At 35.3% G+C, this 17,337-nt stretch overlaps 1 protein-coding gene across 9 annotated transcripts in view; it reads right to left on the minus strand.

The window, feature by feature from the left end:
* Window positions 1–2,270: 2,270 nt before the first annotated feature.
* Window positions 2,271–17,337, minus strand: part of LOC108359962 (uncharacterized) — a 68,426-nt gene continuing 53,359 nt past the window's right edge. For all 9 annotated transcript variants that reach the window (XM_017612073.1, XM_017612071.1, XM_017612068.1 and 6 more), the window contains exon 6: window positions 2,271–4,257. In XM_017612073.1, coding sequence (XP_017467562.1) covers window positions 3,437–4,257 — 821 coding nt within the window. In that variant the 3' untranslated portion in view covers window positions 2,271–3,436. The remainder of the gene's footprint in view (window positions 4,258–17,337) is intronic.

Here is a 17,337-nt window from a genome sequence, read left to right on the forward strand (position 1 = left end):
AATGGTGCGAGTGGGAGAATACAGACATTTCCCCAATTGGAAGTGGCGACGACGGCAGCGACTGTGCGCAAAGCAAACACATCAGCGATGCGGCGCTTCCACGAAACATGAAAACAAAGTGAATGGAGCAAATGGTAAAAATGTTTGCTATTTAAATAACCGATTTATGTGTGAAAAACACTTGCAATCGTTAAAATTCTATACACAATTTTGTTGGAACACTTTAATACTTAATTTTTTCACATTTTATAACTAATTTTCACACAATTTCTAACACGCGACGACACATAAACACAAGCTCGGCCACACCACCGGACAATGAACTTAATACTGCGCTTTTGTGCTCTCCCAGCTATGCGTTTGTACGTTTGTGAAGGAGATGTAACGAAAAAGTGTGTGGCCGATGAGTGTAGAAATTTGAACGGCGTTGTTTTTGGTTGGTTGTATTGGGAATTTTCAAATCGCGTTAGGGGAATATATTTAATTTGAATTAGTTAGGGAAATTAAACTAAATTAATCGAAATAAAATAAAATAGAATCCAATAAAATAAAGAAAAATACAACAAAATAAAAAATTTAAATAAATATATAGAGTAAAGAATAAAATTACATTCAATTAAATGAAATTGGATAGCTACAGTAAAGGAAAACAAATTAAATAAAAATAACATAAAGTAAAATAATTTAGAACATACAACTAAAATAAATTCAACAAAATGAATAAATAAAACCATAAAATAAAGTAAAATATTGAATTAAATCTGTAAACTAAAATGAAATGCATACAACTGAAAAATAAATTCAGGTTGAATACAATAAATCAAATGCGAAAAAGTAAGGTTAAACTAAATAACTTAAAACTAAATACTAAAATAAAATTTAATCAAATAAAATAAAATCAAAAAATTAAATAAATTGGATGAATTAGAAACTATAATACATAAACTTAAATGAAATGGAATACAATAAAGTAAAATAAAATAAATTAAATAAATAAATAAACAATTTAAAATAATCGAATAAAAAAATTTAATTAATTAAACGAAATCAAATAATAAAAATAGTAAATGAAGTAAACAAATTAATGGAAATGTGTAAAATAATATAAAGTGGAATAAAATGGTATTAATATAAATACAAATATAATACAATAAATATTAAAATAAGATAAAATAAAATAGTTTAAGTAACGTAAAAGAATTAATAAAATAAAAAACTAAATAAGATTCAAATAAAAATAGAGAAATAATATTATGAAAAATAAAACAATAAAATAAAATAAATCCCAATGAAATTACATAAAATAAAATACATAAAAGGAAAATATATAAAATAACAAAATAAAGTGAAACGAAATGAAAGAAAATAAATCTAAATAAAATAATACTCAACATTTAATAAAACAAAACAAATAAAAATAAAATAATGATTAAAATAAAATACATGGAACTAAAATAAATAAAAAAATTAAATTAAATAAAACAATATTAAGTCAAGAAATAAAATTAATTAGCTTAAAATAATGTTAAATTAAGTCAAATGCAGTTAAATAATATAAAATAATTAAAGTAAGGCAAAATATATATATATATATAAAATAGAATAAAAGCAATAAAATAAGAAAATAAGCAAATGCCGTTTGCTTAAAGTTTGGAAAATTTTTCGTAAGTTTTGTAACTTCAATGCCTAGTTGAAATTCGGCGTAAGTTCAAGTTCACATATCGTTTATTAAATGGCGCACATTTTTTTCATTTCAATTTTGTGGGATGAAACTTGACATCGGACTTTATAGTCTACGTTGTTGCACTCTCAGAGGAAATAATGAAAATTAAATCTCCTGCATACCGAAATCGATTCTAGCTTTGCTTGCAAATTTACGATCTTATTAATTGCTAGAATTTAAAAAAAAAAACATATTTAAATAGTGGCTTTGTTGCATAAAAGAACTCAGTTGTCGACTATTAAAAACTATTTATATCAGTTTATGTTCCACATCCAGTGAACTTACCTTTGTCATTTTTTAAAAAAAAATTTTATTTAGAAACACAGTCTCGTTAAAATTTGTAATTTATTTCCATTACAATTCTATACTTTATTGAAATGAATCCACTTATGCTCAATTTTCGATACAATACAATATCGCATATTTCGTATACTTCATTTGGTTATAACAATAATAATTATAATTAAGATATGTACATATGTATATAAAGTTGCATTTAACAAATACTGGAATATTTAAAAATATGAAAATAAATGTTTACATTACATTTTAAAATTTTTGTTGAGTTTGAGCTGCTTTTTTTTTTTAAGTACAGTGAAGCTTCGCTTAGATGGACTACAGTAACTGGGAATATTGAAGAAAAGCTTTACATTTTTATTTGCGTTTCGACTTACAGCGAAGACTGGGTAAATCGAGCAATACGCACGGTGAATTCTATAACAAATATTTTTTCATGCATTTTTTTCTCAATTTATTTTTAACAAAAGTATATTTTATGGCGACAATATTGCAAGGAGGATTTACTTATATAATAGACACAAACATGTATGAATGTATATGTAGAGTAAATTTTATTTAGTTTTAAATTATTTTAAAGAAATTAAAAAAAGCATACATTCAGATTTTTACTGATATCCTATTCAAAAAAAAAAAGTTTCGCCACCATTTAGTTTGACTATATCCATCTCCAAGTCTGACTTAATGAACAACAGTAGAGCCACACAAACTCAAGTTTTTGCAACATAAATTTTCTCAAACTGGAAGGAAATCTATTGGCAACACCATTTAGAGAGCGAGCTATATAGAATTCTGTGACAAGACTATGACTAGAATTACTATAGTGATTTCAAAAATGTATTAGCGGTGTGCCAATTAATTTTTTGTTGTATATAAAGTTGGCTCGAGTTATCGAAATTCAACTGTATTTAACAATATATTTTTAGCATATAGAAGTGTTGGTGGTGAAAATGCGAATTGACTTCAAATTTTCATATTTTTTCTTGACCCTTCGCAGCGCCTAAAAGTATGCAATAATAAACTGCGTTTTTTCCTCTCATGCAATTTGAATTTCGAGTGTCAAGATGAAAATTTGTAATAGCTTCAAGGTAAACATTCTTCTTGCAAAACTTTTTTATTTAATTTAAATGTTTAATGGACTAAATACACGAAGCTTCACTGTAAAATAACCTCTAATATTTTATATTTCTTCTTTGCGCTCACTTAAGTACAATGCAAAATGGCATAACGCTCTCCTCCTCCTCTTCGTTCTACTGCATCTCCAGTTCATCCCCTTCTTCCTCCTGCTGCTTCTAGTACCTCTTCCTCATAGCCTTCCATTTCCACTTCTCCTTATTTTCCTGCCCCACAATCCTTGTGGAATTTACCCAATAACCTCCTGTCCTTGACTAGCCCTCCTCTCCCCTCCCCACGCGCCTAATCGAGCTGCTTACCCTCCTCCTTGTTCTTGCGAAATGACACTGAATGTATCAGCAATGGCGGCAAATTACCACGCAACGCTTGCAATCGCTTACTCTTGCCCTTCTCGCCCTTATGATGATGCATGCCCTCATTGGACGTTGACATCGAATTCATCGAAGATGTGGATGGTGCTGAAGATAGCAATTCATTGCTTTGTGTCAATGCCGCCGAGCGACGGAAATAACGCGGCATCGAATAGTCAGCCTGATTGACGCGTGCCGCATTTGCCGTTTGTATGGAGTAGAGACTCTGCGAAACGCGATACTTTTCAATAGTTGGCGTATCTTCGTAGTTTTTCGGCAAATTGCTAAATGATATGGACGGCACTTCGGGTGTCATACTAATGCGCGAACCCGAACCGGTTATGGAGAAGATGTCGGTCTCACTGGCAGCGCTGCGTACATTGAAATGTGGCACGCTGGTGGCGCTGCGTTTGAGCTTGCGTGGCGAACTCATGCCAGCTGTGGAACCCAACAAATGTGTTTGGCGATCGATGAAACGTGGCGGACGGAGTATCACCTCATTTGAATCGGACTTTTTCGGTGGTTCGACAACACTATGCAGCATGTCCTCTTCGGTAATTACGTCGAATTTTTTCGGTGTCAATGTTTGGCTACCCTCGGGTGACGAATCGGTTGTTAGCGTGAAAGTGATACGTTTCTCTGCGGTGCCATCTGGTGCATCAGTTGGCGTTGTGACGGCGCTTGCGGGCGTGACACTTCCTAGTGTTCCTTTGTCAACAGCGGCATTAGTAGCAGCAGCATTACTGGTATCTCCTGTAAGAGAGAGAGAGAGAGTGAGAGAGAGAGAGATACAGAAAGAAAAGGAATTACAGAGAAAGGAAAGTTAATTATGGTGATTCTAATTATCAAAAGTTTGTGAGAGGAAGTGAATACATATGGGCTCATATGTACATATGTATGTATGTATAAGTGTAAACAATGTGCTAATGTATGTATGTACATATATATGTATAATGTAATGCCTAGTGAATGTTAGGTGATCCAAATGAATTGCTTGCAGCCGAAGGCTCGTAATCAGCGACCCTAATACCCAACTACCAGAATTTAAAAGTATTATTTCATAGCGCGCCCACTTTTCGGGAAGATAAAGGCAGTCAAGTCTATAGCTAGACTCTGAACTAGAGCCACCACTCTGAGAGGAACTCTCTCACTATTATTTTACAACCTTACGGTTGAGAAAAAGTCCATTGAATGTTTGGCGATGACGTGGAACTCAGAGCTTCCGAAAGCAACCCTCTGACTCGTGGATGATTAATGCTCCTAAGGCGCACTCCAAGGACCTACCGGTCTATGCATGGCTCAGCGCCGGCTATATTAACCTAACCTAAGCTAAAGCGCACAAGATTTACGGACCTTTACGCGTTGGCGACGGCGAGTACCGCTGGCGATGAAATGATGAGCTGTATGAGCTTTACAACGACAGGGACATGGTGCAGCGAATTAAAATACAGGGCTTGGCCTTGTCGTTCGAATGTACGTCGACGCTTCATCTTTGAAAGTATTAAACTCTAACCGCGTTGTTGGGTTGCGATGACAAGGGCAATAGGGTCACACCCAAACAATATATGATCTACCATTTGTCTTTGACTAATCTGTTTATCCAAGAAACGATTCTGAAATCAGCCTAAGAATGTGCATACTGGAAAAGAAAAGTAGTACAGACATGCGCGGATAATAAAGTCATGGACCTGTGGATTCGCAGGAAATTGGAGCTGTCTGCTCCAAAACTTCAATACAATGTTTAACTCCTATTTCCACAGGTATTTGAAAAATGGCCAGCGGAATAGGTGGAAGGATTTCTTTTTGTGGACCTTATTATAGCAATAATTTTACTAGATATACCAGTGACCATATTTCAAGCGGAGGTCTGTAAGTAAGTAGAACTAATCTGGTTATAAATTCGCAGATCTAACAAGGCAACCCTAATAACAATACACGACAGGAAACAGAATTTCATGACTCCTTTGGGGTCTTAGGGAAGCTATTGAAGAGAGATGGGGTGTTTTGCCCAAAGTTGTTTAACAGATCTACGAGACCGTAGTCAAGCCTTTTATGTTTTATGGAGCCTTTTTCTGGCGGAACTGACTTGAGAAAGCTACGCTAGCGCCAATCAGAATTTAAATACTTGACTCTCTGGCATTCTGGTGGCTACGATTTCATCCCTGATCACATGGATTACTGCAGCACCGAAATGGAGCTCCTAGGAGCTTCTTCTCTGCCCATTTTCCGCTAAGAGGGAATTGGGCCGGGCAGAGTTTCTGGAGAGGAGAAACAGTGGACTTCTTCAAAGATGCATCGAAAATGGAAGGCAGGGTTGTGGAGTACTAAGCTAAGGCTTCCGGTCTGATGCAGTGTCAGCCTGCCATTAAAAAGGTGATGGATTCATTACTCAGCAGTCCGAGGTCAGTTAGGGAAGTGAGCATCTATTCTGATAGCCACGCGGCTATCAAGGCCTTAAGTGCGTTGGAGCTGTGCTCTAATTTTTGTAGTTGAGGAACGTCTGCTTTCTCTTTCAGTTCCGTGAGAATATTTCTGTATTAAGCTCATTTGGGTTCTGGGGCACAGCTACCTTGTCGAAAAATGTGTGCCTGACGAATTAGCTAGGGGTGCCATTGATCACCTATGGTACACTCTTGGCCTTCTGGCTGTGCGTGAACAGGGGGCGTGTTGGTCCGATTCCCGTCAGCTCCAATTTTTTGAAACTTGTTGCGCTGCGTTATTGTTTCCATCCGTCGTCTGGAACATGACACCATCCGAATTGCTAAATTTCTTAAGTATGCCAAGGTGCGAGTAACTCCTTAAGGGTTAGCTAGGTCGCAAAATAGTAGGTAATAATCTATAAGATTTAACAACATCCGATTCAATTGGATCACCCTGTGTAACAGCGAAATTTGTGTAACATGTGGATGATACATATGTATTATGCTGGTCCTTTAAAAAAATATGAACAACATGGGGCACACCTTACTTTATTTTTTTCTACGTACAAAATAATGACGTCCACGAATATCTCAAAATTAAAAAAAAATAGGAGTGAAAAAATTAAAAAAAAAGTCGCGAAAATGCGACAAATTTTTTTGCTTTGTCCAGATTTGACTCTGGGCGTGTGTGAATCGGTAGCAAAGTTCTATGGGGAAAGCTGTTGAATAATATTTTTACTATGGTGAGACAGTTTTGTCAATCTGCTGTGTGAAATGAAATCTTTTTTGACAGCAGTAAATTTTTCATAACCGCAGATTTATGCGCAATAAACTATTACAAATTGAGTGAAATTAATATTTTAAGAAAACATCTACCATCATTGATTGCAGTTCATCAACTTAAGCTTTTATTTTACGAAAAATTACACACAGCAGCAATCTTTGCAATTGTCAAAATTTTCTATGCATTTGTCAAAAATTTCACTAGCCCTATGGGCTACTGAAATTTTATTCACCTCAAACTTGTCAAAAATTTACTTGCCGCGAACTTTGTTACCGATTCACACACGCTCTCTGTGAGTTTATAAATGTATATGAATAAGTTTCAACAATATGTTAACTTTATAGTCAAATTTTTTTTTTCGAATTTTTGAGATTTAAAAAAATAATTGTTTTCAAACCCAAGTAGCGACCCCCAAAAATTTGTGTAAATTTTTCAAATTTTTGTTGATGTCTTTATTTTTTACCCAGAACAAAATAAAGTGGTGCCGAATACAACATTTAGATGTTGTTTTTGAGTACCACCCTAATATGTATTTATGAATTTGCATATGAATACAGCACAAAATAGTACTTTGTAAAACCTAAAACAAAAAAAATTTATTTTGATATAAAAACAAGCAGCGCGCCCTTTAAACAAGCTGCAAGTCAGCTTTTTTTTATCATAATTAATTTTTATAAATTTTTTAAATTGTACATTACGTCGTATTCAAACAATCGGGCAGCGGTTCGTGTTGGAGTTTCAAAAAAAAAAAAAAAACCAAAAAAAACATATTTACGGAACAATGGAGTTCGGGTTAGTAAATTTGTAAGCGTGTTGCAACTAAAGAAATTGCAATACATAACTAATAGCAATTTTGGTTAATCATCAGACATACATAAGTTTATGTACATATTTAGTATGCACAATATTTATATAGTATATTATGTATAGACAGCGCCACCGTTATTTCCCAACTGTATTATAAATAACTCACTCGACTTATTTTTCGTTTTGATACTGTCATTCATCTACACATATGTAAGTAAATATGTGTTTTCGTATGTATGTATTTATTTTATGGCATGTAGTAGAATTTTTTTTAAGGTATGCAGAATATCTATCATCCCAAGTCTCTCCTATCGCACACAGTTTTACCACCCCTACTTGAGATTTCGTGTAGAAATCTGCGCGTCAAGTACTGCCTTATAATTAAAAGAATTTTGGCACTAAAAATAAATAAATACATAAAAATTTTATAGAAGCGGATTAAAATAGGATAAATACGATTTATATACATATATGTGGAGTTGTAAGTAGGTAATGTACATTCATAAATAGATAAGATTAAAGTATTTTGTATCATAAATATTAAAATTTATTATAGATTTAAGCTGATTTTTGATAGTGTTTTTATGTTTTGTTTGGAATAAACAGACCCCCTGATGAAGGCGGAAAAGATGCCGAAATGCGTAGGCGGATAAAATAAACTTTATTTTCTTTTTTGTTTCAACCGGCCGTAGACCTCCAAAAATCAACTTAAATATACATATAAGAAATTCCAAATTTTTGGCTCTAGAAACATTTTTTTTTTTTTGTTTTTCTTCTTACATTAATCAGTAGCCATATTCTTTTGCAATCAAGTGACAAAAAGCAGCAGCTCCATTATAGCACAATATTAGTAAGGCAAAAAAGCAATAAGATAACAAAGGCATATATTTCGCTCTTATTGCTTAAATTTTAATACATAGTTTACTAAATATTTAAAATGCTGACAAGGTGTTAACGGCTGTAGAAAAGAAGCCGACCCAGCAGAAAATTCCACCGCTTCAGTATTCCTAATACATCTCTATTTCAACTATCTTAAACCACAATTGAGTTGTAAAAATCCCTCTTTAGTCGAATTCTTTAAATTTGGCGCTGCTCTGGATGCACTACTGCTGCATTTACGGTCACTTTGCGTCTTCATAGGTGGGAAAGTTCTAAAGGCCACCTGCAGACTAAAAAGAAATGGATGTTGGTATAGCACTTAGTGGTGGTAGTGAGATCCAACCACTTGTGTCTTTTCAATGCCAAAAGATAGTATGCCACTATTTACTACCTTTGTTGAAGAGATTCTATAACACACACATTGTAGAATCTTCACTGATGGCTCCAAAACAGACTCTGGGTATGCTGCTTCATTTACAACGGTTTGATGTTGAACTGGCAAGATGAGCGCCACGTTTACTCACAATGGGGTACAGATACCGTCGTGAGGAAGTTTGGAAATGTTTTGCAGTAGCTTGAATTACTTCCTCACGCACTTTATTCCCCAGATTAGTTCCCTTATTCCTGCAAGCCATTCTGGAGAGCTACTCCAGTGACCGTGGCCTCAGATAAAGCACTGACAATGGGCCCAAAGATGACGCACTCACGGCCGAAGTACAGAAGGCATCGGTGCCTGGACCATTGCTGTGCAACATCACGTTCAGTGGAATCCTACGTATCCCTTTGTTAGATTTGTTGACGATGTCTCAAAAGTGGAAGGAGTGTGATCGTGCCAAAGCCATACGTCAAATACCTCGGAGTATTGGTAGACTATCGCTTTTGCTTTCACGATTATTTCAATTACGTCAACGAGAAGGCGACGATAGCAACGTCATCTTTGCCCGGACTGATGGCGAACATTGCAACAGTTCAGACTAAATAGTACCAGTAGGAGTAGTTAGATGCATACTCTGGCATGCAGCTACAATATGGTTCGACGTATTTAAAAGCTTGTCGTAAGTTCAGGGAATGAACGCAACCTATCAGCTATGCGCACTAAGAGTATGATCTGTTTCCATTTGATCTCTTAGCACCGGAAGCGGCTGAAGAAAATAAAAGCAAAAAACGATGAAAATAAAATTCGTCACTGCTTGTAGAGATAAAACAGCATATCGCCATGGCAAACGAGGTGGGATAAAGGGAAGAAAATGCAGGTGGACACATCGTCTCATCCCCCTAATATTGATATATGGAACAACAGACAACACGGCTTGGTAGATCTCTACCCAACACATGTCGTTAGCAGGCATGGATGCCTTAGGGCCTATCTCCATCGATTTGGGCATGAAGGCCTAAAGCGCAGCAAAAATACCGTCCTAATAGTAGGCTCCGGAGCAGTCGTTCTACAGAGAATAAATAGAAGCAGCGAATTTTTGTAAACGGCTGGAAGATATTCCCTTTTAATGTGCAGATAGTGCGTCAGCAGTTAGCGGTTAACCGCCAAGCGCATGTAACCTACGCTGATTTGAGTCTTAACGCTTCTGCAGTGTTTGGAATTTACCCCTGTATGCTTACCGATTCGAAGTTGCCCTTAAACACTAAATAATAATTTGGATCAAAATGAGCTAGAAACAATGTGCATGTATGAAATGTTATGTCGCCTTCTAGAAAATAAAATAAAATAAAAATTGTTTTTCTTTTTGTGTCTGTAATTACAGACATTTTTCATGAAAATTGGGTAATTTTTTAGCCCTTCATTGCAGAAGGGTTAAGACACTGCAAAAAACTGCCACCCTTTGCCTTAACTAACTGCAAAGATTGGCATGTCTATCCGCCACTGGATCAATAAGAGCGTACTAAACTGCGCCTCTAGAGTCGATTCAATGATTGACTCCTCTCCATATTTTTATCCAGGAAAAAGCACCCACGAGGGAGCTGCAACTTCGACTACATCACAAAAAAGTTTCATGCATGTATTCTTGGGAAGATACCAGTTTTGGAAATATGCGGAATCTCTGATTCCATGACTAAGGAGGTCTGCTTTGGCAGAAAATTCCAAGTGATAATCCCCGATAATTAAGATTTAGCTAACTGCGCTTGATCTCAGGTACGTACACTAGTACACAGATCTAGGATGGGGGACATCTCATCTCCAGGTATTTGTAGACCTAGCACCGAACTTGCAATTAACATGGGTAAATGGCCACGGTGTGTCCGGCTGAAATAGTCTCAATTTTAAACTGCGTAAAATTAAACCTTGAAAAGGGCTTAAAGCTCACCTTTCTAATTATGTTTTCAGATAGCCAAGCAAGCAGCCAATCGGGCTCGTTCAAACAGCACTATGAAACCCAAGCTACCTGTATTTTCGGCACCTGGATCATTCTGTGGCTTCAGTTGGTCCTCTTGGAGAGCCATAATTACTAAGTGGGTACACTCGAATGCAGTAAGTACTGAGGGGAAGTGGCGGTGGGCTATAGACAGGTCAGGCTCTTCGGCTACCCTTTCAACAGAAAGGATATTATTTTAGAAAATAGAAATGACGACATCAAGCTACTTTCTGGGTACCTGACTGGTCACAACCGATTGCGATTACACTTACACCGAATAGGTGTGGCCACATAGTCGGAATGTTGGCTGATGATAAAACTTCAGAGCATATTCTGTCACTGTCCGGCTTAGGTCAGACAAAGTTTGATCCATTTCAAAGTATCAATGGTCGAACCCTTTGTTATAAAGAACTCGCATACAAAGGCCCTTTTAGCGTACATTGCGTAAGCCGAAAGCATCTTGGCGACACTGGGTTATAGGGACTCTCTCTTTAAGAAGTAAAAAATAACCTTCGTTCGCGGTGTCTCTTGTTCTGTTACACCCAAAAACTAACCCACGCTTAAGCCATCCTGAATGTCGACCACCACGACGACGACAACTTATCATCGAAAATCAATATCGGAGACGAAATTTTTGGCCATCACTACAAATCATCAACAATTTTTTTCTCTCCACTGTAGCTTATTTACTCATTTGGGTTCGCAAGCAAAAGCAATTAAGGCATCTTATCTCGTACAACTTCACTTGCGCCGGCAATGCATGCACCCACCCACAGCACTTTTTAATCACATATGTATGTATGTATGTATGTAAGTACGTGGTAAATACGTAATTTTTGTTAGAATCACATATGTTTGTACACACATACGAGCATGCTCGATAGAATTTGTAAATATGTATGTAAAAATGTCCGCGTACATATGTACCTATTTTATACATAGACATATTTGCACATACACTTGCTCTTTACACAGTGCAACAGCATTTTAGGGGGCGGAATGATTCCAACTCAGCATTAAAGACCTAGAGCCATATAGTAAAACGTCAAAATCTTTTTGCATTCTCTGTTCAAATTTATTTTTTATGGCTATATTAAGTTTAAAATATTTTGCCTGAGTGCTTTTAAAATAATTAGCAAAAAGGGTCAAAATTCATATCGTAGGAAAATAGTAGTTTGGGTACATACATACATACATACATACATACATACAGATAGCAAAATTTCACGAGTAATAATTTTGTAGAAAATTTGAACCCATTAACTCTCTCGCGAAAAAAGCTGTTGCAATTTCCTGTAGACTTTTACGTTCTTTGTATAAAGTTTTTGTCTAAGAATACCCCTAGTGAAATTTTCGGTTGAATAATTTTAACCCTCTAGCGACCTTTTAAATGGCATTTTATTCGAACATTCCGAATTTCCTCGTGAAATTTTACTATTTTTAGCAGGGACCGAATATAACAGTTATTGATGAAAGGTGTCATTGAAAAATTCACTATGAAGGAAATGTTCTACAACTAAGTGATACATACCAATCGATTTCTTTTTTCACCGAGAACTAAATTTAAAAATAAATTTTGATGCAGAGTTTTTATGCAAAATTAAAAAAAAAATTAGAATTATATTTTTTTTTATTCATAAATCCAATATAAGAATTATTTTTTATTTTTATCTAAATAACCTGTAAATAAGAGTTATTTTTGATTTTTATATTATATGTCTTATTTATAAAAGTCATCAATAAAAATCAGTCACCGACCTTTATTTTTTAAGTCATACGTATAAAAGTCACAATAATTTTTCGCAGTTAAGAATGTGTTGGAGAACCAAAGTTTACTAAGACTAAGACTTATACAAATGACTTTTATAAGTCAGATTTTAAAAATAAAAGTCAGTGACTGGTTTATAATGATGAGTTTTATAAATAAAAGTCTTCAAGAACTGTTATCTAAGATATATAATTTAAAAACCAAAAATAATTGTTATTTGCAGATTATTTAAATCATAATCTATTGTTATTTTGGATTTATAAATAATAAAAATCAGAAAAAAGCTGTTGTTTAAGGAGTAATTAAATAAAAGTAAAAAAATAACTGTTAAAGAACTATTTTTTCAATAAAAGTTGTAACTGTTACGGTTCCTGATATTAAGCCAAACTTATTCTAACATCAGGCAAAAAACAACGCAAACTTAATATGGCCATAAAAAAAAATTTATTAGAATGCAAAAATATTTGGAGACTTTACTTTATGTGTCTAGCTCTTTCATCCTGAGCTGGAATTTTCCGCCGCCAGAAAAGTACCCTGAAATTGTTGCACAGTGTAATCTTACACAAAACGATTTCTTTTTGCATATCTTCAAATAAATTTTGCATTACCAAATGAAGCCAGTACTCGCGTACGTCCGATATGTCTTACAAACTTGTCGCTAACGGTAACATATTTATATTGATAGTGTTAGTGGTCAAAGCAGCGCGAAGAAAAAAAAAACATATTGTATGAAAATAGATAATGAAACGTCTGATTATAAAAAATGATTGTGATGTTGATGAGTGAAAGGCGCAAAAATAAAATAATTCCTAGATAATATGCGAAAACAAAAGTTTCAACACATGACAATTGATAAATTTTATACGAGTATGTACATACATAGTACGTTCATTCGTTCGTTTTGTTTTGTTAGTGCTGTCTCTTCTTCTTTTGCTGTTGTTGCTGCTCTTCCTCCTGCTTCCCCTTAGGCAACCAGCCTTTCACGCAATTCTTCATTTATTTATTAAGCCTGTATGCGTGCAATGCAGGTGTGTTATTGACTTATTATTATTACCAACTTTTTTGTTGTTATTGTTAATTATTTTTGGCTTTCATATGTATTTCCAATCAGCACCACAAATTACTGCACCTTCAGCGCGTAATCCATCACAGTGCGATAAAAGCGAAAATGTATTAATTAAATGACTACTGGAATTTCGTAATACGTATGTACATACATTAGGGCGTTTCGGAATTGTTTTTTTTTTTTTTTAAGAAATTCGACACGCATCCCATGCCCTTTTTCTTTTCGCGTTTAGGACCAGTTCAAGGGGTAACATGACCAGTACCGTTAATCACTCAGGCTGAGTGCATTCATAAAGCGAACGAAGTGCTTTAGTTACTAGTCGAGCTCTGGAGCTACTCAGCCATGCCCGATTGCAGTGGATCTCTGCTGCTTACGGACGACCGTCTTTCGGCCACTTGTGAAACCAATTGTGTATAAAAATCGAAAAGCGCGCATCAAAGGAGAATAGCAGAAGCAACCACTTCCGCCTCAACTAAAACTAAGGCAGCAGCGAGATCTTTTACCGCAGAAAAGTTCCACAGCAAAGGCATACAACAGTTGCATTCTGATACGGAAATGCACGCAAATACGGGGTGGACGCTCTTCCCTCGACTAGTAAATTCACTACTTAGAGGACAGCTCCTATTGTTATAGTTTCAGGCGGACACAGTACCCCAGCTTATTGACCTACGGTAGGGCCATGGACCTTGCCAAAACGCTAAAGGCTAAGGGCCATTTACTCAAAACCTTGTTGACACTAATCTCTGCTTAAACATCGTCATCGACGTCTTAGACTCCATGCATATAACAGGGTGTCGGTAAAATCGATAACGATATTTGACTGGAGATTAGTGTCAACCAGGTTTTGAGTAAATGGCCCTAACTCTTGCTGCGGAAAGAATAATAATCAGTGAATTCAGTGAAGAGTTAACTCTCATGCAGCGGTTAACTATAGGTTTTCAATGGAAAACTGGCCTGAGTACCAGGTAAAGATGAAAATTGATGAGTGAACATTTGTATACGGCTCGGCAAAGCATTAGGCGATTCAGTTAGATTCCTAAAATGGTTTGATTAGAAATTAAACACTAATTTCATATTATTTTATTTATTTTGACGGGGCCAATACACGACTTCTTTATAACCACTTCGGCAATAGTTCAAGATCATTTCAGGATCGTGAAGTGTCTAATTTCGAACTACCCTGAAATGAGACCGAACTAGTCCCAATTATGTAGGTACAGAAGTAGTTTTGAAAAAGTCGTGAACTTGTACCGAAATGATTTCGAACAAGTCTTGAAACGGTCCCGCAATGGTCCCTTATTAGTCCAAAAATTAGCCCGAACTAGTCCTTTAAAGTCCTGAACTAGTTCCAAAATGGGCCTGAACAAGCCCCGAAACGCACGCGAGCTAGTCCTAAACTGGTCCTAGTGGTGCAGAACTGGGCCCGAAATGGTCCTGAACAGTCCCCGAAACGGTCGAAAAAGTCGTGAACTTGTTGCGAAATAATCTTGAACAAGTCTTTAAGCGGTCCCGAAATGGTTCTATAACAGGCCTAAACTAGTCCCGGAATGGGCCAGAACTAGTCCCGAAATGGCCCTCAAATAGTCGATAACTAGTACCGAAATGATCCCGAGAGAGTCCGGAACAGGTCCCGACTCAGTTCCGAACTGGTCACGAAATGGTCGTCAGCTAGTCCCGAAATGGTCCTGAAATAGCCCTGAGCTAGTCCACAAATTTGTACATACAGGAAGCAGTTACAAATTTTCTGCGGGGTTACGCAAAAGTTTACCCATACTGAGAGCTATGATGTTTACACAACAAAAACAGCTCGAAGTTAACTACTGAATGTGAGTTAACTCTCCACTGTGAAAACAAAGCCGAGACCGATAATGAAACTCTAGTCAACTTAGCGGCATTTGGGAAAACTGAAGGGCCACTCAGCGATCATGAGAGATATTTCTTACAATATTGGGCTCTATCAATGCAGACTCGCGAAAACTTGTTTCGTTCCTCTGAGAAATATTTCCTGATAAAGTGAGTGGTAATCTCCGAACAACTTCTGGTGGGCGCGGGTTAAGGTCATCCTACAGCGATAAAAATATAAGAACTTATAATTTAGGTTACAAGTAAAGCAATATGTTCTGAGGCATCCTAATGTACATACACACATAGACGCGCAAGTGTATTGTTCAATATATCTGTATAAGTATGTATGTATTTACCAACAACAATGCACAGAGGGCCAGAAGGCATTCAAAAACGGCCAAAAGTCAACTTAAGGATTTTAATTTTTTTGTGCTAATAGCCAAAATATACAGTATTTAAGTAAACTGTTTGTAAAATATTATAGCAATTGCCTCAATATTGTGGTCACAATTTTCATTTTGATTAAAATACTTGTATTTGAAATTGACTTGTCCGGTGTATAATAAAATTCAGTTTTTTTTTTCAGAAAATAATATATATTTTCGTTTGTCTTTCGTTTCTTATTAATAAGACGCAGTAAAATAAAAAAAATAGAAAAACATAATTCAAAATAGCCTTTGCTTAAAATAATTCGGCATCTTTATTGAGCCCGGCGTTAATTTTTATGAATTGTGCTTGTTGTCGTTTAGCAGTACTCCCGTGTACCAGCTCAAATTAAGTGTACTTTAAGATGAATTTGCTTAATTTTGCATATTTTGAATTTTTTAATATTTTTTTTCATCTTTTTCACTGGCGCTGTAACCACATGTTTATCACTACAGATAATTAATTCTAAACTTTTAATATTCCGAGTTGCTGAAATAAGTTCCGAGATTATGAACATAACTGACGATTCATCAACACAAAATTTTGTATTTATTTTAAAACTGAAATTTAAAATTGTTTTTTTTTCTGAGACAAGCGTTTAATAAAATTAAAACAAAAAAATACTTAAAAATCAATAACTAAAATAAAGAAAACAAAAACAAATAACATACAACAAAAATACAGAACGAAGTCTAAACTCGTAATTGGTAAAAAAATAAAAAATATATAAAACAAAAAAATGGAAAACAAAAAGAAACAAAAAAGAGGCGCAAATTGGTAATTGATGAAAAAATTAAAACTAAAAATATATAAAAAAGAAAAACAAAAGGTAACATAACTACAAAAAAATAAAATAAAACAGCGAGGTCTAAGTTCGTAATTCGTAAAAAATACTTATAAAATATTAAAAAAAAAAACAAAAAAAAATCAAAATTTAAAAAAATAAAACTGCGAAGCCTACATTCGTAGTTGGCAGTAAAACTATAAATATAAATATAAAAAACAAAAAGACAAAAAATACCAAAAAATTAAAAAATGAAGTTTGCATTCGTAGCGTAGCCTCCTCCTGGTGGGTTTTGGAAACTTCATTTTAAGTAGGCTGACTAGGCCAATTCGCATCTTTTAAATCTAACTTCAAATTCGTGATCAGTGAGCCTAAAATTCATAGAGTAACAAGTTTCAAGCCAATCCGATTACTTTACACAATATTTTCCGCCATATTTGAGTTTTTAAAATCTATCTTCAGATTCGTAATCACCGACCCCAAAAACCGCCTGTAGCAAGTTTTAGGCCATTCCGATAAGATTTCGAATATTGGCCATTTTTTATCGCGCTCTGGCCCATAGTACAATGGCACAATTAAGTAGCGCAAAATGTTAGTACTCGTACTCACTTGAAAGCAATGCGTTTTTATCAGGTGATAAACTCGATTTGTTGTTTGTTGGTATGTATGTGTAATACCCGGTACGTAA

This window comes from Rhagoletis zephyria, unplaced genomic scaffold, assembly GCF_001687245.7.
Source record: "Rhagoletis zephyria isolate East Lansing unplaced genomic scaffold, Rhagoletis_zephyria_1.1 Rzeph_scaffold_00496, whole genome shotgun sequence".
Taxonomy (NCBI): domain Eukaryota; kingdom Metazoa; phylum Arthropoda; class Insecta; order Diptera; family Tephritidae; genus Rhagoletis; species Rhagoletis zephyria.